This window comes from Spermophilus citellus, assembly GCF_964194105.1.
Source record: "Spermophilus citellus genome assembly, chromosome: 13".
Classification (NCBI taxonomy): Eukaryota; Metazoa; Chordata; class Mammalia; order Rodentia; family Sciuridae; genus Spermophilus; species Spermophilus citellus.
Window position 1 is genome coordinate 76,337,005 of NC_138193.1, and position 21,129 is coordinate 76,358,133.

General features: G+C 40.1%; 1 protein-coding gene and 1 long non-coding RNA gene across 14 annotated transcripts in view; one reads left to right on the plus strand and one right to left on the minus strand.

Moving 5' to 3' along the window:
- Positions 1-21,129, minus strand: part of LOC308632269 — a 371,322-nt gene that overhangs the window by 280,736 nt on the left and 69,457 nt on the right. The gene's annotated exons all lie outside the window — the stretch shown is intronic.
- The window catches only part of FSHR (follicle stimulating hormone receptor), a gene marked incomplete at both ends in the record, with an annotated part of 152,859 nt that overhangs the window by 129,572 nt on the left and 2,158 nt on the right, over positions 1-21,129 (plus strand). Inside the window, 4 exons of the mRNA XM_081264226.1 lie at positions 653-730; positions 4,399-4,467; positions 4,578-4,652; positions 17,473-17,658. Of these exons, the coding sequence (XP_081120352.1) occupies positions 653-730; positions 4,399-4,467; positions 4,578-4,652; positions 17,473-17,658 (408 nt within the window). The remainder of the gene's footprint in view (positions 1-652; positions 731-4,398; positions 4,468-4,577; positions 4,653-17,472; positions 17,659-21,129) is intronic.

Sequence of the window (21,129 nt, forward strand, 5' to 3'; positions counted from 1 at the left end):
AGACTCCAAAGGAAGAAATTAGGAAGCAGTGTAAGGAGTGGAGAAAGAATTTTCTAGAACTTCTCAAATTGTTTCAAGCTGTTTGCTACTTCTATATTTATATGTTAGAACAAACCTACTATATAAGTTTGACAACAGGCTAAGGAATACAAACAGAAAGATATAAGACTTACCTACCCTTTAATTCAAGAAAAGAGAAGAATTGCTCTGTGACCCAAGGAGAATAACCAGAAGAAAAAAAAAAGTATAATAAAGGGATTGAGATTAGAGGAAGAAGGCCCACCTAAGATGAACAGAGAAGTTTGGTAGGAGGTGGCAGGTCAGTTTTAGTGTCTTTGTCACGTTGAGCAGAGAGACCAACTGTGGAAAAAGGCTAAGAATGAGTGTGTTAGAACACAGTGACATTAGCTAAGAAACCCTTCAGAGAGAAGACACTGCACATCTGCAATTCCGCCTATAAGAAGAACTGACATACGAAAGATAAATTAAAGACCATTTGGTTCCCAAACTTTGAACTCATTATCCTCCAAACAAAAATTATATTAAAACATTACCTCAGCTAAAGATAACATCCTGCCCAGTAAACTAAACGAGGAAAGGTTTCCCAAGTGGAGCCAATGCTGGTATCTAATTTTTCTGTACTCTCTTCCAGAGACATTCAAGATAACATAAACATCCACATGGTTGAAAGAAATTCTTTCATGGGGCTGAGTTTCGAGAGTGTGATTCTGTAAGTAAGGGGAAGAAATCCAACAGAGTAACATTTGATTTTTCACTTAATGATCTTTCTCATAATGGGATACTCTGCTTTTGTTTGGATAACTGGCATTTCACCATTTAAATCTCTCTCTGGTTCTGTGTTTTCCTCTCATCTTTACATTTCAGAATCACAACATGGAGTCATGTTAATAATTTATGATGCTGTGGTGTGATTCAAGTATTTAAAATTGCTCTTTGAATGATGGTCTCCTGTGATGCAACATCTGTTCCAAAGGACAGAATAACTCATGCATCAATAAAGCTAGTTATTGCCTGGCAAGGCTTCTGTTGCCTAAAGAAAAAGACCAGGAAGGAGGCTGGAGCGGGGAGATATGGCTACTCCCTCCTAACCATATTAAGCAGGCCCACGCTGAGCAAAAGATGACTTCTCATTTTCTTGGAATGATCACGTTTTTTAATGAGCTCAAGTTACTCCCTCTGACTTCTGGGCAAGTTTTTAAATGCACTCTGCATCATTAATGAACAGCCTTCTAATCTTTTGTGCCGGTATCTAGCATGGCAGTTTACTCATACTCTAAGGTAGCCAAAAAAACAGGCCTGTTTTGGGCTACCAGAAAACTCATGGGATCCATCAAAGTTAGATGTCCAGAATGACATTTGAGGAACCACTAATTGCAATTACATCTGTAAGAAAAATATTTTATCTTTCCATTTTGAAAACTTTAGTGGGTGTGTTGTTTTTTTTGTGACACGATTTCTCATAATTTGGTTTCTTTTAAATAAACCTTATTGTGTATATTTAACTTAAAGATAACAAAAGAAACATATAGTTCCTTTCTGCCCTTTTCTAACTCCTTATGGACACCGTATGAATTCCCCCAGAATTTCGGGACACACTCCTCAAGAGGGAATGGTTTACCTTTAGAACTCACACTTTTCAGACATGTCTCTAAAGGACACTTGCACACTTGTGAAGACAACATCTATAGTTCTTACCTTGGCTGATCCTTAATCTATAGATAATAGAATCAGGAGATTCATAATCAATGCAGCGTAAGTCTCCAATTGTTCTTAGTTTGGGTGTTTTATCTAACGTAGAGGTGCTTTCTCCCAGTAGGGAGAAAAGCATGGCAAATGGCACTGAAGACAGAGAAAGTTTTCTAACAAACACGCAATGAAGCATTATCAGACCCTGTGACTCAGGGCAATAAGCAGTCAAAGCCCATAGTGAGGAGGCGTCTGTACCTTTCCACACCCTCACAAGCCATCACAAGCAGAGGATCTACATGGGGAAAGCTCCCAGCTAATTTTTCTGTACTCTCTCCAAGAGACATTCAAGATAATATAAACATCCACATGGTTCAAAGAAATTCTTTCATGGGGCTGAATTCTTTCAGCTATGGCTGGCCAGAAGAATGGCCTAATTCAGAAGAAACACAGTGAGATGACACATGTGACAGCTCCCAGCACACTCTGGCCTCTGGAGAGGCATCCTTCATATATTTTCTCCCTTCCTCCATGAGTGTCCATCTCCCTTACCTGCCCTCAGTGAGTTTTCATGGACCAGGACCCCCTTTATCTTCACTCTTTAGGATGAGAAGCCTCTGCTGAGGGAGCACATGGTCTTGTCCCTAAGGACCCAAGAGGGTTTAAGCTGTGCGGGTAGTTGTTATCATCACTGTCACCAACAGATTTCAAAATAGGACCCTCCTATCTTAAGAGACTAGGAGTGAGCTGTATAAATGTTGGCTTCCCTTTGTTAGGAGTCCACTTTAGCCTAACAGAAACCAAATTAAGGAGTTTGGGCCATAATTTGTCTTTTGTGAAATGATTCATCATTGAAATTATAAAAAAAAAAAAATACTATTCCCCTCCCCACATGATGATATCTATTGATTGATAAATCCATAAAGACAAAGTTCTACTTTGAAAACAATAATTATTTTAAATTAGCCTACGCTTCAATCATAGCAATAGCTATTTGCAGAATATATATGAGCAGGAAAAATTATCTTGTCTATAGACAAACAGGAGGAGCCCATATGGATTCGCACACTCCTGGGAATAGATTAAGGGTCAACCAACTACTATCCACAGGCCAAATCTAGCCTATGAACTAAGATCATATTTTTTTGTGATCAGGAATGCTAACATTGAACCTAAATTAAGCAAAACATCATATCTCTCAAAAACAGAATTATATTCTTTTCAATAGTAGACCTATATTATAAAAGAAAGAAAAGTTGAACTCAAACTATTAAATTCTGAATTTGGTCAATAAAAATTTGTGAAAATTGTTTTATAAGAACTTATATTTCTATATGATATCTTTAATCTTGCCTCTTGGCCCATAAAACCTAAAATTTACTATCTACCTCTTTTTAGAAAAAGTTTGCTGACCCTTGTGGTTTGATCCCAAACCCCTAGGGATGTACCTCCCATGGGTTAGGGACAGCTTCCCCAGTACTGACTACTCTGGGCCAGGCTGAGAAGTTAGGAGTCTGGATGCCCAGGAAAGGCCTTCTCCTGGGCATGTGGGGGTGAACAGGATACAGTGCTCAATCACAGCTTTGTCAACAGAACCTTTTAACTGGTTGCTAATGTTTTGAAAGATGTACCTTGCTCCTCTGAATTTTTTAGCCAGCTGGACTTACAGAGGAGGGGAGGAAAGATGTACAGTTGTTTTGCATTGATTTTAAGCATTTTCTAGATACCCGTCATACCCAGGAAATAGTTTGAGTCCTGATATACAGGAGCCTCTCTGGGTCAGTTTTTTCAACAGTGTTATTTGTAAAGCCACGCAGGGAAAAGAAACTGACACACAAACAAGAGCAGCTGCTCTGGGCCCTTTGGGCTGACTTCCCCCAACCTTTCCCAACAGCAGGACTGTTGGCCCACAGTGTCCCCGGGCTCCTCCGTCCAGGCAAACCTGCTCCTTCGAACAATGAGAATAACTGTTCCACACTCACCCCAACATCCCCCAGAGCCTCCCCCATGCCCACTCACACCACCTCGCCCTGCCACAGCCACAGGCTCTATAATTGATTTCTCTTTCTATCTGGCTAACCCAGAGTCACTTCCACAAGCCTCCAATAACCAGGTCCCTGTGGGTCACAGGAGTTGTTCAGGTTTTATGACAACTTAATTAGATCACTTTTTGATGACAGTCAGGCAACTGCTATGGGTGAGCATGTGTAAAAGCTTTAAGGCCTTAGAGAAAGGTGGCACAAAATGTTCTTTCTCTGTCTTAGAAACACTGGTTCAATAATTATATGATTTCTGTCCTTCAGAACAACAAAGATCTTCATCACTTTATCCCTTAGTATCTTCTCCACCAAGGGAGACATATGCAAAGACCTTATAGTTATAGGATCCAGACTGCTGTGCCTAAGTGTGCCTTTTTGAAATTAAATTTTATTTATTCCTTTTTTCTACATGAAGTTCGCTTATTCCTTTGAATAGATAATATTCACACATAAAATAAACTTTAAAAGTTACAAAAGGTTATACAGTGACAAATCAGTCTCCCTCCTGCCCCTATTCCTGAGCTCTAAGGATGGTGTTTTATTTATGCCACTAACCTGTGCTGTCTGATCTTGCCCCAGTGCTTCCAATTATGAAACCCCTGTATTGTTTGAATCTGACATTATTGGTTTTTTAATGGGCCTTTTATTTCAGATGGCTGAATAAGAATGGAATTCAAGAAATACACAACTGTGCATTCAATGGAACCCAACTAGATGAGCTGTAAGTAGCCTGGCTATTCTTCCAGGCCATTTAGAGGGAAATGGCTCTTACAACAGTGATATTTATGTAGCTTTCTGTTTCCCTTCTTCTTTCCTTAACTCCATCCCCAGGAATCTAAGTGATAACAATAATTTGGAAGAATTGCCTAATGATGTTTTCCAGGGAGCCTCTGGACCAGTCATTCTGTGAGTAACTTTCTCTCTTTTCTTATCTTCGTGGAAGAGCTCGGTTTGTAGAAGCTAGAACTTCACTCTCTCCATCTCAAAAAAGCTCCAAGATAGGACTAACAGTCAAGGTTGATTCTTATTCATGTCATCTGCAAAGATTTATAAGTACAATTTAAGGCTGATCTGCAGTCTGGCTTTCAATAAAATGGCAACAATAATAATAACATGTAATGAGCACTTACCAAGTGCCAGACAAGTGTTATAAGAAGTTAAGAGGCATTTTCTCATTTAATCCTTAGAATAACCCTCTGTGGTGGGAGCTATTATTGCCATTTTAGAGAAGGAAAAACTGAATTTCCTAGAGGCATTAACTAACTCACTCAAGGTCATGCAAGTTTTAATAGCAGGGATTTAAAACTGAATTGTTCTGACTCGTGATACAAACTAACCACTCTGTTATGTGTCTATCCTAGAAGAAAAAGCACAATTCTCCTTCCTTACCCTCCACATCTAAGAGACCTGTGGGTACACACTATTCAATCCAGTGAGACCAACATACACACACATTATTTTTGGATCCTCTCTCCAGATCCCTTGGGATGCATTCAGTGCCCCTCAGCCCTGCATCAGCATGATTCCTCCTATTGGCACATCCTCTTCCTGATTCTTCCTGCCAAAAATGACTTTTTCTGCTTTTCTTATCCCTGCTGCCCTTTCCATTAAAGATCTTTCTGAGACCCATCTCTTCTTCAAGTCTCTCTGATGACCTGAGCCTTTAGTGACTTCCTCCTGCAACTTCAGCAGCCTTTATGGATTGAAGTAGGAGGTGCCTGCATCATAATTACCTAAGGGCTTTTTAAACATGTGTTTTCCTGGGCTCTAAGCAAAAACTACTGAATTTACTGTAGAATGCACTTCAATAAGAAGAATAGCACCTAGGAGGAATAAGATGCAAGAAGAACTGGTGAGCTAAGAAATAAACATGCTTTCTAGATGCAGGCATTTGAGAGGCACACACTGTACCTCTTAGTAGTTGGCATGGGCTGCCAATGATGGTTATCCTTCTATCTACCATCTATCAACATCACTTTTGTCTTCACCAAATATCTTATATTCTCCTTCAGGTTGGAATCTATCTCTTGAATTAAATCATGCATGGCAGAGCAGAAACTCCACAATTGTTAATTATTGATGATAAAGAGTGTGCTATTCCCCATACATGGCTCTCTGCCCCTTTGAAGAGAGCAGTGTGTGTGTGTTTTAAGATAGATTTATCATTCGGACCAAGTTCAAAGATTACTCCAGAATGCCTGGCTGGAGACAGCGATGTATGCAAAAGGAGGTTGTGTCTGCATGATTAAAGAAGTGCCAGAGCAGCAGCCTCAGATCAAACCCGGGTCCTTTTCCTCTGTAAGCCTGTTTCCCCTCCTAAAGACTGGCAAAAACAGTAATATCTATTTTCTATTATTGTCTGAAACTTAAACGTATATATAAAGTGTGTGTCCATATGTATTTTTTTTTCATTCATTGAATAGATTTTTAAGTGCCACCTTTGTACCATGTGTACCCTATACGTTAATGCAGGAAACAAGAGGAAGTTCTTCCTCACAGAAGGCTAATATTCTCATGGGGTGAGGGAGAGTCAGACAATAGTTTAAATATACAACTTAATATATCAGATCATGACATGTAGTATGAAGTAGAAAACAGGACACAGGCCTAACAAATGGAGAGTGCCAGGTATCCAGTCCAAGTGTTCAAATATACAAAGTACTTAAAGCTTATAATGCTTAATGTTCCCTGTTCTTAGAGTGCTTGAGAGACAAATGGACTTTGACAAAGTGCTTCTGATATACTCTGGCTGGGGAGCAGATTTTCCATTTCACTCAGCTAAAAAGTCCAAAGAGTTTTGGATGTTCCTAAATAAGCACCACTAACTGTTCAGAATACAAAAGTTATGGAGTATGTTTGTTTCCATATGTGACCTGGGACAGGTATAACATTGAATCTAGAGCACCTTAACCCACTGTGGGCTCCTGAAAATGTTTACATTGGACAAGATCCCCCCACTGGTTCACTATCCATTTGAGAAATCCAGGCCCAGAGGAAGGAAGTGACCCTTTAAAGATCACACTGCAGAACTCAGAGCAACAGAGCTCGTTTCAGAAACTAGCTCTTCTGCCTCACATTCCCATATGTTTCTACCCTACCATGTTTCCATGAATACATCTATTCGCATCTAAATGTTATTCATTAAGGCCCCCTGCAACTCGTGGGGAACTGAAATAGAGGGAAAGATAATTATTATACCAGCCTCTCAGCCTAAGAATACAAGTCAGGAATACATAATCACATCCCCGAGGAACATCTCCTAAGTTTGCAGAATTGGCTTCCAGGGTTCCAGGCTAAGGCACTACACAATGTATCTCATCAGAATGTTTAAGAGAAAAACTCAACATGCAAGTCTCCCAGCCAGCCTTCCTGTGAATGCAGGCAAGACACAGTTCTGTGGGGTCCTTAAGTTACAGGCTCGTTGTTTTATCCCCTTTACTATAGAAACATATATGGCCAGAATTAAAATTATAGAAAATTCAATGGAATTAAAAAGCACCACTCGTGACTCAAAGGGTCTAGAGTAATAATGCCTTCTCACATCTTTTCATCTCAATGCATGAGAATATATGTGCAAGATCCTGGCCAGAAGCCCAGCCTATAATTGCTAGTTTCATTCTTCTCACCTTGGGGACAAGTTGATCACTTTACCATCAAGTTTCTCCTTCTGGAGATTTCAGTTAGTCCAAATGCCCTTTAAGCTGCCTGCTGACCTGGGATGCAGTCTGATGAATGGCCTATCTCATTTCCCATTTCTGCAACCTGATGCACCAACTCAGTTAAACCCAGCCTGAGGGATGCTTGTGTAGGTGCGCAGAGGACCAGCTAACCTCAGGTGCTATGAGTGAATAGGTAGGACTAGGAATTTGAGCGGACTATCCAGCCCCAAACAGATGCTGCTTGAACCAGGGCTATGTCTGTGCTTTAAGTCAGATCCTAACCCCCCAGATAAGACTTTAGTAGAGATATATGAATTCAGGAGATTTAACGAAATATTCTCAGAACATGTGGAGGATGCCTGACGGAAGCAAAATCAGGCTACCAGGGAAGTTAAACCATACTGCATTTACAACAGAAGGCTCAGCTGATCCCACAGGGAGCTCTGGAGTTAAGATGAGCCTTCAAAGTTGGACTGAACTAAGGCAGAGGCCAAGCCTTCATGTAAACAGACATTGGGTTCAGGTTGTCCCCAGGAAGGAGGCAATCTTGTGTAATTCCCAGAGTAGAAGCCAGCTAAGCACCACTTCAGTGTGAGTGACTCTCAGCTGCTTAGAGCAGTGGTCCTAAATTTGATTGGGCCTCAAAAATCAGCTGGAGGGCTTTTGAAACCTCAGTTTATTAATCCCAACCCAAGATTTTTTGATCAGCTGAGTTAGTACTAGGGGCTTAGGTCTATAACCACATGCTGGTGATCTAGAGAGAACTCTGGTTCTAGAGATGAGATTCTCCATGTTGAGAGCTGAGAAGCCCTGCCCCATCTCCAAAATATCTCCTCCACAAGGAAGAATCTTCTTTCCCCCACAGGTTCATCCTTTGTCTCCCTCACACACATACATGGGATTCTACTGGATGTCAGGGAAGTGCATCCAAACTGATGAGCGCTCCTTTCCCAAAGGCAAAATTTCTAGTGGAGTGAAGAACACCTGAGGACACAAGAATGAATGATTCTATTGTAAAGAGAAAGTGATGCTGAGAAGCCCCGGGCATGCAGACAAGGTCCAGGAAGTTTCAAAGGGGAGGCCCAGCATCCTCATTTCCCTCTCGTGAGTCTTGACCTTGAACATCAGCAGCCATCTAAGTTTTCACCTGATATCTTGAACTCACTGAACTTTTTTTTTTTTTAAGCAATCAAGCAATTGCCATTTCCTTGGGAAACAGTTTCCTGTGGGGAAAATTTAATGCATTGCCTTTGCAGGCTGGAGCCAGTACAATCATATTCTGATGGTTTATCAAATTGATTTGGCTATAGCTCAGATTCATTTGATAGTTCAGATTCAAACACTGAGTTATTTGTATAAGAATGATTCTCTTCCATTACCAGTGTACCCACAGTCCTATAGATAGTAAATTGCCTTTTTATCCCGCCTGGGATCATGAAAGAGAGGTCTTCTAGCCATCTGTCAGTGTAGCACACACCAGAAATGTGCTCTCACTTATGGAAATGATTGACCTGTAATAACATCTTTGCTGGGAAAAATAGAAATTGTTCAAATCAAATTTGTGGCAGTGGCTATAACACACTTTATGAAACGGGGCACAGAGCGCTATTTAACTCCTGCCTCTCCTAACTCTGTCATTATCAACTGCTGCCTTCCTTGCCACTCTAACTCCACACCAAGAAGCCTAACAATGTTGAAACCATTTAGGATTACTAAATCTCTTCAGAGCCAACCATCAGCCCGTGGTGTCTCCACTGGTATTTTTCAGGATTTAAATTCTCAAAACCACTCACTTCCAGAATACAGCATGTGTTGAAATGTTAACTGAAGCGATACTTTACAAAGAAAGGCCAGTCATTAGACCCAACCAGCTTCCAAGACGAGGATTAAAAACACCAGCCCACCACTGTCCCTTCCCCCTTATCCACCCACTAGCTCCAAGAATAAAGAGAGAAATCAAGTAAACATTCTCAACTGCTCACTGAAGACATGGAGCCTGACACGGTGAATATTTAGACACCAGTGTGTCTGGCACCAAGCAAGATGTAAGAGACTTTGAAACAAAACAGTGCCTGACCTAATATATCTGGTGGTGGGATAAGCATTATCACCCACAACAATAAGCACTGCAGGAGTTTTCAGAGGCTATAGTAACCCAAAGCAGATACCCAATACATCGGTTTCATCACGTGATGCAATGACTTTTAACAGATGAAGTTACACTATGGGAAGAAGAGAGTCTATCATCCTAGACCTGCATTTCTGTAATAGCCACTCATCCTCTTTCTACTTTCAATTCTTTTTCTTCCAGTTCATTTAACAAGTATTTATTGAGCACCTACTCTATGTCAGTCTCAAGGACATGTGGTTTTTTTAAATATATATATTTTTTTAGTTGTCAACAGACCTTTATTTATTTATACATGGTGCTGAGAATCAAACCCAGGGCCCTACACATGCCAGTCAAGCGTTATACTACTGAGCCACAACCCCAGCCCCAGTCTCAAGGCTTTTAAAACTAATCTTACAAAAATACAGATCGCAATAAGTCATTTTTTTAGCTCATATAAATTTTAAACTCTTCTGACTGACTTTCAAGACTCAGAGACCAAATTCCATCCCATGATTCCCTTTATTTCTCAAAATATGGTTGCCCAGAATAACTCTTCTAAATACTCAACATTGTGCCATGATTTGTGCTCTGTACCTCAATCCAAGCCCAGATGTATCCAATAGTCACTATATTTGTCAGAGTTTTTTTTTCAAAAAGATAGAATCAATAGGATAAAGATAGATGGAGATATACAAGAGGGAATTTACTAGGGCCATTGGCTCAAATTAATATGGAGGCTAAAAAGTCCCATGATAGACCATCTGCAAACCATAGGACCTTGGCAGTTAGTAGTGTGAGTTCGTCCAATTTCAAAGGCCTCAGAGTTAGGGAAGCTGCTGGTATAATTCTCAGTCCAAAGTTAAAGGTCTGAGAACCCAGGGAGTTGCTGGTATAAGTTTCTGAGTCCACAGGCTCAAGACCCCAAAATTTTGAAGTCCAAGAGAAGTATGTCCCAGTTCTAGGAGAAAGAGCAAGAGAATTTGCCTTTTCCCTTTTTGTTCTATCCAGGACCCCAGCTGACTGGATGGTGCTACCCACACTGAGGACAGATCCTCCTTATAATTCACTGATTCAAGCATCAATCTCTTCTGTTTTTCTTCTAGAAACATCCTCAGAGACAACAAGAAATAATGTTTTAACCACTATCTGGGAATCCCTTAATTCCAAATTGACACCTAAAATTAACAATCAAAGTTACAATAACCTACTTTCATAAACATGTGAATGAATAATAACATCTTTTTAAAAATTACACTTCCAGGGATATTTGCATTCTAAGAATAGAGAGTATTATTAAAAGGAGTTATAAAATCAAACAACATATTTCCAGGACCTACAGAAGGATCATAGCCATAGACGAGAGAGAGAGAGAGAGAGAGAGAGAGAGAGAGAGAGAGAGAGAGGGGGGGGGGGGAGGGAGGGAGGGGGAGGGAGAGGGAAGAGAGGAGGGGAGGGGAGGGGAGGGGAGGGGAGGGGAGAAGAGGAGAAGAGAAGAAAAATGGGAATACTAGTGTAGTTAAATCTCAAACAACACTGAACAAGATCAACTTATCTTGGTTCCTGTTGATATGAATTACTATGGATTTTTCTTAATCCATGGAAATACAAGAGGAATAATCTTTTGGCCAATCTAGAATTTGGAAATCTTAACAGATTACATGTTTGGTACTTCCAGCAAGTATATATATGGTAAGCTTTAAGTAAACAACTCTTTCCTTATCATTCAGGAACCATTTCTGCTAAAGAATTTGCTTCACTGAATTTTAAGCGACCTTGTATCTCTCTCCTATCAACCATTCCCTTCATCATCATCCACCATCAAACCTAGATCCCAGTATACTGACAAGAAGCCTTACTTAGTCTCACAGCTGCAAAGCTATCTTGTACAAAGAGCAATGGTACACATATTTTGTGTCTGTGATAAAGAGGAATCCAAAATAACTAGCTCCAGAACATGGAACAAGTTTCCAAGGGGGCTTCCCAATCTAACATTGGATTGCATTCAAGTTATTCCACCCAACACATCATTCTGCTTATTTCCAAATGCATGACTATCTCCTTGTGAACTCTGCCCAAGGCTACTCACTCATTTGGTAACTTTGATACTCTTAGGCACATATAATGTCTACTGCAGAAGCATCATTTCAGTGAGCTCATTTTAAATCCTGATTTTTTTCATTATACTTTGTGCCCCTCTCCCTTCAGAATCAGCTCTCTTATAAGACTTGCTTCAACCTGTCATTTTTATCACAGAGCTGAAGCATCTCTGATTATCAGAAAATGGTAGATTCCATGAGTCCTGCCCTGTGCCAGAAATGATGTAGAACCCCAAAGTGTCTTAATAATCTCTGCTCTTGGGGCACAGGAAATCTGCCTGAGGAAACAAACACATGAAAAGTCAAACAATTTGAAATAATAGAAAAGGTAACACAGATACAAGTTTGTTTTAAACTACTGGAGGTCAGAGGACATCATGGTTGACTGGGGCAATGGATCTATTCCCTTTCCAGTTCTTCTCCAATGGCACTCCAAAACATATAATCAAATAAAGCAACAATTTTCTGGGTGCAAATTGCTAAGAATGCTAGAGTCTTCAACCCTCAAAGAGAGAGAAAATGCAAATACAAATAGCTAGAACACAAAGCAAAAGAGTAAGTGATGATAAAAGCAAAAAGTATACAGAATATAATGCCTTTGCACACTTCATGGTTGTCAAGGAAAAAATACCTCTATAACTGTTAAAGAAATGATGGAGATGAAGTCAGAGAAATATTATTGGAATCTTCTTTGGTTCTCTTTTGTTGCATTAAAACTTAGTTGCTGAAAACTTTCAATCTATTTTGCTCCAATTTCATGTTAGGAATATGGATGGCCTGTCACTGATGCATGGGATTTCAGATCAGGTGGCTGGGTATGGGGGATCCTCTTTCAAGTTGTCCCCTTCACTCACATGCCTGGCATATCTGCTCAATGGCGTGTTTATGCACACAATGCAGTGAGAAGTCTTGGGTCTCTCAATCTACATGCCATCTTATCCTCCAGCGCCTCTCCACATGGCTGAGGTTTTTACCAACACCGCAGCCTCAAAGTATTCAGAGTTCTTTCATGGAAACTCAGACTCTACAAGATCCATATAGAAGCTGTCAGTGCTCTTAAAGTCTAGACCTAGAATTCAAATTGCAACACTTCCTTCATATTCTGCTTCCCAGAGACATCACCATTCAGCCCAGATTCAAGGGGAGGGCAAACAGATCCTCCGTGGAAATAGTGCTGAAGAATTTCCAGTCATCTTTAATCCATCACAGAGTATGTTAAATAATAGGATGGTATTCCATATGAAAATTTGTTTCTCTCTGGAAATCTTCAAATACTATGATTTTTTTCATATATTCTAAACTCTAGGGAAAGGCATAATTAAGAGAAAATAGTCTTCTGTTTTGTATTGCTTGCTTTTAAAAAAAATGTTCATGACAGGTAATTATTGCCCTGGTTTAAAGTGTTCCTGTAGGACTTTTTAAAATACTTTTATCTCATTCCTCGAGGAGATCCTTGAACTGTTGTAGACAAAACAGGGAGCTGGATCTCAGTCTGTGCTCTTTCTACACTTGAGAAAAAAAAGAAGAACCCAAAGGCCAGATGAAGTGTGAACTTGGTCACAGAGAACAAAGTGATGAATTCTGATAGCAGAACTGGCCAGAAGAGGGACTGCCTGAAATGAGAAACCAGAAAGATCTCCTACAACAAAGAAGAAAGTTGGGAAGCTCTGGAACAATGGGAAGTATAGATCAGAACAGAACCACTGAGAATGTAGACTCATCACACTCACCACAAGATTTCATGGAACAGATTCTTATTTGCAGGGACCCCAGATTGAAAGCTATAATACATAGAAGGAAACTAGAAAAGATAACTTAGAACACCAGAAACATTTCCCTTTGATTAGCAATGAGTAGTGGTACCTAAAGCCACAAAGTTTTGCTAAGAGTTTGGTTATGGGGTGTGAAAAAAAGAGATGAATCAAGGATTACTTCAAATTTGTTGCATGAACAACTGGTTGGAACAAGCTCCAACCTGCTGCAGGTGGAAAAGGGTTTTGGAGAAGAGCAATAGTTCAATTTCTCGTATCCAAAACTTGACCTGCCTCATAGGTGTCTAAGTGAAGGTGTCTATATAATGAGGTGGTTGAATATAAGAGTATGGAATTCAAGGGAAAGAAGTAAACTAGAACTAAAAAATTCTACCATAGAAATGGTGTTTAGCTCATAACACTGTATGAGCTCACCTAAATAGTAAGTGAGAAAAAAAGAAAAGAAAAGAAACACAGGTACTGGAGAAGAAGCAAAGGTACCATGGGTATTCCTAACCATTGGAGGTCAGGGAGGCACTAGAAAATAACAGAAAACTTCTAAATAGTCAGGAGATAAATATTAGTAGATATGAAGAAAATCACCAGGAAGCTATAAAAGTTCTAAATTTTATGAGCCTAAAAGTATGCTATCAATAATATATAGAGAAAAATTAACTAAAAGTATACTATAGTTGGTAAGTCATAATTGGAGATTTTAATGTACTTCTCCACTACTGACGGAATAAGTAAAAAAAAAATCAGTAAGTATATGGAAGATTTTAATTAGTATGAACAAATTTGATCTAATTGACATCTAACAAGGAAGGCAATAAGTGTAATATTTATAGGTACTAATGAAGGTCATCATGAATTCTCAAAATGTAAATCTGCCTGAGTATCCAACAGGGGATCAGCTGTCCAGAGATGAGCAATGTCAGATAATCACTTCTAACCTGAGGTCTCTAGAAGCAAGTGACAAATGGTCTTACTAAAGCCCAAGCACTTGCAGAAGCTGGATTTTGGCAGATCTGTCCAATGAGAGCTAGGGCCACAGCAGAGATTCAGCTGCAGTATAAGACAGAGGAGGGATGAGAAATTCCCTTTCCCCACCCTCCAACCTCCCACCAATGCCATTTGCTAAACCCAACTAGAAGCTGATTAACAAAGTGGTACCTGTGAAGTAGAACTGGCAAAATATATCCCTCTTGCAATACAGGACAGAACATAATAAGGACCTGGAATGAATGCAAGAGAAACCAGGCAAAGGACCTGCACACCATATCTAGTGATTTGTCCTTTGTCCTGAGAGCAATGGGGGAATCATTGAAGGATTTTCATCATGTAGTCACAATCTGATTGGCATCATTAAAACACCACCCAACCTCTAGTTTAAAGATGGCACTGGAAAAAGAAATAGATGGTCATAAGAAGAAAAGTTATGAGACCATTACATTTATCTATGCAGAGATTATGGTGACCTTCACTAAAGTAACAGAGAAGGAAGGAGATAGACTGATTTGAAACTTTTAAAAGAAGACTTGAGAGGATAAGAGACTGTAAGGAGGAAAGTGGTGATCAAGGATGACGCCAAGTCTTCTGTTATGAACAATGGGGAAATAATGTGGGAGTCATTTGCTGAGATGGGAAAACAAAACAAGGAAACATTTATAAGAAAGATAGGTTCAGTTTTGATGCCTGCATAAGTCATCAATGGTGGGGCCCAGTCGACAACTAATGATCTGGCATGGTACTTAGGAATAGGACCTGAACTGAGATATATATTTAGAAACCATCAACAGATGCTTGGTATCTGAAACACAGGGAATAGGTATGAAAACCTGGAAAAATTATGTACAACCCAAGTTTGGAGAAATGCCAATTTTAAAGAACAGCTAGAAGAGATATGAAAAAAAATCAGAAAGAAGTCAAAGGAGATGTCAGAAAAAAAAATCCAGAAGAATGTGATGCCAAGAACGTGTATCTCAGAAAGAAGGGGTGTTTCACCTCTGCAGTATAATTGAGAAATCAAGATTAGAAGCCAGAGTTGGCCATAGCGAGCATTGTTCCTCTAGGGGCTGGGGAGCAACTTGATTGGATTCTGAGATGAGGAATTTAATGATATGATGTATGGAATACTAGTGTAGGTTTGGTTAAATGAGGTAAAACACCCCTTCTTTCTGAGATACTCATTCTTGGCATCACATCCCTCTGGATTTTTTTCTGACATCTCCTTTGACTTCTTTCTGATTTTTTTTTTTCACATCTCTTCTATCTGTTCTTTAAAATTGGCATTTCTCCAAACTTACTCTGACACTTCTGCCCTCTAGATTCCAGACAAGGAAAGCAACAGTTAAAGGGGATTTGGGTGGACAGTAAGAAACCATGATCAACTTTTTAGCAAGAGAAATGACAGTGGGGGGAAAAAAAAACAAAGGTTTGAAGAATGTAATTTTCACCAGACTGTGAGAACATATGGAATAGAAGATATATATTCACACCCCCAAGGTTCATTTGCCCTGAGTGCCTACAGCTTTGACTTACAGGGAGAGCCGATATTAAAAGATTCTTTTTCGTCAAGTATATCCAAGGGTGCTTAAATGAACTCACCTGCTACCACCCTCTTCAGAAGCGCCCACTCTTAGCCAAATCCTGGTCTCAACAGGTCCAAGGTGGTACCATTTAAATCTTCTCATTTTCAACACCTGGTCTTTGTTTTGAGGGTTGCAGCTGCCTTTGGTGCTGCCAGAAAAGTACCCACATCAATGGTGTTGCTGCCAAAAAGAATGGAACTCAGATCCCTGCCTCATAGGTGTCTAAGTGAAGGTGTCTATATAATGAGGTGGTTGAATATAAGAGTATGGAATTCAAGGGAAAGAAGTAAACTAGAACTAAAAAATTCTACCATAGAAATGGTGTTTAGCTCATAACACTGTATGAGCTCACCTAAATAGTAAGTGAAAAAAAAGAAAAGAAAAGAAACACAGGTACTGGAGAAGAAGCAAAGGTACCATGGGTATTCCTAACCATTGGAGGTCAGGGAGGCACTAGAAAATAACAGAAAACTTCTAAATAGTCAGGAGATAAATATTAGTAGATATGAAGAAAATCACCAGGAAGCTATAAAAGTTCTAAATTTTATGAGCCTAAAAGTATGCTATCAATAATATATAGAGAAAAATTAACTAAAAGTATACTATAGTTGGTAAATCATAATTGGAGATTTTAATGTACTTCTCCACTACTGACGGAATAGTGGGACCCAGATGAACGGTGCATTTGTGTTGGCTCCCCTTAGACCTCTGCTGATTCACCATACAACTGCCTCTGTCCTCCTCTCCCTAAACATCCATTTATAAATAAATCATTCATTCCTCCACTCTCTCCCTCCTCCCATCTTTCACCCCAATCTCCCTGTGTGAGATGTTTACTAATAATAGTTGTCAATCATTAAGTACTATCTTTGGAAGTTCCTTATATTCATTAATTCATTTAATTCCCACAACAGCCTCTGAAGTAAATATGACTTCTACCCCTTCATTTTACATTTGAAACATGGAGAAGTGAGATAACTTGACCAAGGTCACAAATCTAACAGGCATAGGAGGACAAGCTCTTAACTACCTCTCTATCTGCCACTTCTGCCCTCCAGACTCCTCTTCCCATTAGGTGTGTTCTCTTCTCACCTTTTTCTAAAATTTGGCCACAGATTTCATCATGGTTCACTGGAAAGATTTTTATAGCTAGTTTTATGGGGGAGGGGAATGGCCTCAATCTCTCAGACCTGTGTAAATCACTGGACACAGACAGATGACAGAGGAGAAGGTGACTAATTCTACTCACCAGCAGGAGTTGAGCCCCAAATCGGCCAGGAAGCAAGTGTATCCAGGAGGCAGGGCAACCTGTTATCTAACTCCTCCTACCAGGAACACAGGGTCAGGGATCCTATCCAAACCAAATATCCTGTTAGCCACATATTGATCTGACCAAGGTAGGTATGATAAACTCCCTTCTCATCCACTACACTAGAATGTCTGCTATTTAGCCTGCTGAGAGCAGAAATACTTAGGCCCATAGTAATCATGTTATATTTACCTTTTCTTCTTGTAGAGATATTTCGAGAACAAGGATCCATTCCCTGCCTAGCTATGGCTTAGAAAATCTTAAGAAGCTGAGGGCCAGGTCCGCTTACAACTTAAAAAAGCTTCCCAGTCTGGAAAAGTTTGTTGCCCTCGTGGAGGCCAGCCTCACCTACCCCAGCCACTGCTGTGCCTTTGCAAACTGGAGACGGCAAATGTGAGTCTTCTGTGTCCACCCCTGGAGCCTGACTTGGGCATTTCCCCAGAGTAGAACTCAGTCCATGCCTTCTACCTGTCTGTGACATGAAGAGAATCCATACACAAAGAGAGCTCCCTGATTAAAGTCCCGAAGCATGTTCCAGATGAAAGATTTCGTTTCATGGAGGGCTAGGGAGGGCTGGACTCATAATTTCTTTGAAAATGGGCTCATAAGAGAGGGTCAGCCACATAACAGAGCATCTACCAAATATTAAATAAGAAAACATGAAAAACATCAAGCATAGTACCTGATTCATAATTGATGCTTAATATCCTTTCTCTTTGTACCAATATGTATTTACCTTTCAAGTCCCAAACTCTGTATCCCATAATGTCCCATCCTGCTAACATCAAAATCAGCTTTGGAGGTGAGAAGCAAAAATGCCGTACCAGAGACTAATGTGCACATCTGTAACACACTCTGACCACTCTGAGCCTCTCCAACCCACCTACAGATCTTAGCAACTCACAGAGAGGACAAAAATGGAGACATCTCTTCACTGTGGCTTTCAAGGAAGAGCAGCTTCAGGAAGTGCAATTTAAAGAGGATAACCTAAACACAGGCAAGGCCCAGTAGGTTACTGGTTAAAAAATTGAGGTAACCATAGACAGGATCTGGAGAGAGCAGAGCAGTGACTTTGGAGATTACACACATTTCAGACATTTAAAGGACCTATTGGAGGTAAGAACTTACTGAATATCAGTTCTCAAAGCTCTCATCCTCTCCCGAGCTCACTGATAAAACTCACACCCTGTAGTTGTACTCAATCAAATGATGCCTTTTCGCTATTCTTGTACAGTAGCCCAGAACTAAGACAGCTGCCCTGGGATATTATCTCATTGTTTAACAGACTCCTCAATAATTCAAGCTTCAACATATATTGAGCTGCAAATGTGGAAATACCCCCTACTCAAAAGCAAAACAAAACAAAAAGCAACACAGCAGTCCATACCCCAGAATATTTCAAAGTAACGTAGGAGCACTCAGACCCACTTGAAAGATTTGCAGAAAAAAGAGCTGCTTTTCAGAATTAGTTCTGGAAACTATCCAGAATCAGGCAGTCCTCACAGATTATCTCAAAAAGCCAGAGCATTTCTTCCTGACAACTAGAATTCTTAAGAGCCCGGGTTTGGGCAAAAGGTTTGTCTCTTTTATTTTCCAGACAGGAATTATCCTAGTCAGGCCAAAAAATGATTCCAATTTGCTGCCAAGACCCTGCAACTGGATACCTCTCAGGAGGAAACTCAAAAGATGTCAAGATCACTGTAAGAGCTGCTCATGGCCTGCTGCCTGGCCCTGTGCCCACATGCTACAGGAAACATATCATCTTACCATGCTACTCAGATTTCTCCAGTCTTGCCACCTCCTGGTTGTGTAGACATAGCCTCAGGGCTCTCCCAACCAGAATTCTCCATTCTGCCTTACACTGTCTCATGACAGGAAACCTTCTCTGATCCCTCCAGACCAGCTGGTTCTTATCCTCTAGGTCCCTAGTAGAACTTAGCATCAGGGCCTGTCAAGGTACATCCAGGGGAGGCCCACATTTCTTCTACAACATACCAAAATGTGGGGTTTGGTTTTTACATTTAACAAGTCCACACACACAAATCTGATATAAAATAATAATGCTTTTCAAAAGAGAATCCTGGGGTTTATTCATGAATTAGTGTCGTTTCATTATATACCATAGGAGGTATGGTTGGTAATGAGATTCAAGCTTACAGTTGTAAGATAAGATTGTTCTCCTGATCCTCATTTGGAAATAATGCCCACAGTGTAAACAGGAGGCCCCTGTTACTGTGAGGTTTTGGCTGCTGGTCCTCCTGGACTCTAGGTGGATCCGCCACACCCCTCAGATATTTTCTTATCATAGTTCTATATTCAGCTTGTATCATTTTGTTTTTAATTTATTCTTCAGTTCTTCTTGTATTTAGTCCATTTATTCACAATTATATTTTAAACTGATGTACTGTGGCATATCTTTCTAAGTACCTGCACAGGGCTAAGACCCCAACGAGAACCCAATAAGTAAACACCATCATCTGTCTTCATAATGCTGACATCGGCTGAGTATTCACAGCCAGGTGCCATAATACAATAACACTTAGCTCATTTAATATTACAAAGGTAATATCATTATCGTTATTAATATTATTTGCTTCTCAAAGAGGCAGAAATTGAGGCTCAGAGATATTAAATCACTTGATTAAGTTATTATCATCAACCAAACTCATATCCAAACCCTCTACTCTTTCTGTCTCCAAAACTGAGGCTCTGGATCACTGGCTATGCTACCCTCTAAGCATCTGTTCATTGACTGACTGCAGTTCACAAATGCCAAACTGACCCTAAGATGAATTCCCAACTCCTTGCCATGCTTAGGGTTTACCAAGGTATTGCACAGGCAAGACTACATTTCCCTCAGCTTCCAATTTCATTTCTGTTCTCATCTCAGAAACACACATAGTTTACCTTACTCCCTGCCTCATGTCAGTGAGTCACTTCCATTTCAGGAACAGGAAGCATCAATATCTAGAATATGTTGGTTGCAGCGTCAGCAGTAGGAATCTTCACATAAGCCAACCGTGAGCCCCTAGAGCTAGCTGTCTCTAGATAGTTTAGTCAGATCTCATTCCAATGAACCAAATTACAGTAAGCTCCAGGTTACTTACTTTCTGTTCCTAGAATTGGGCTGTAGCTAATCAGGAACAAGATTTAGGAGTTAGAGTAAGAACCACAGAATGGCCCTCTTGTCTCCTCTGGGCTCATCTCAGAGCTTGATTCACTTTCTTATAAGATTTCTGGCTAAACCAAAAGATTTTCTGAACTGTGATTCAGTTTTAGCTACCTATGTGTTACATGTTTAGCCTGCTTAGTGCAACCTGCGACTGATTTGAGAAACCCTAACTGTTTATAAACTAAAAGATGGCACTTTCTTCAGCCAAAAAAAAAAAAAAGAATCCCCTGGGCCAAGAGATAATGACTTCATGATGATTCAATTCACTTCCCAGAGGTGAGAGAGGAGAGGAGAGAGATTTTTCTCCCTATTAAAGCCCCTTCTTGTGAGGCTGAGATGGGGAGGCTCAGTGTGTGTGTGTCAGGCACTTAGCAAGTATTGCTCCTGTAGAAGCAAATGGAGTCTGTGTCTCTTTCACTTTTCTAGTCACCTGTCTCCTGCTCATTGAGGGCTTTTTGAAGGGTCTTAATACCCATATCCTAGCTTAACTTATGTTTGCTTTTGAGAAAATGCATCATTTAACATTGCTGTAAACATCCCCCAACAAGGAAAGAGAAGAAGGGATAGACATGTGTAATTTTTTTCCATTAAAAAATACTTCCAACATGAACCATATTCATCCTTTAAACCTTTGCTTCAAAACAGAATTACTACATGCAGAGAATCGGTAGAGTATTTATGCATATACTGAT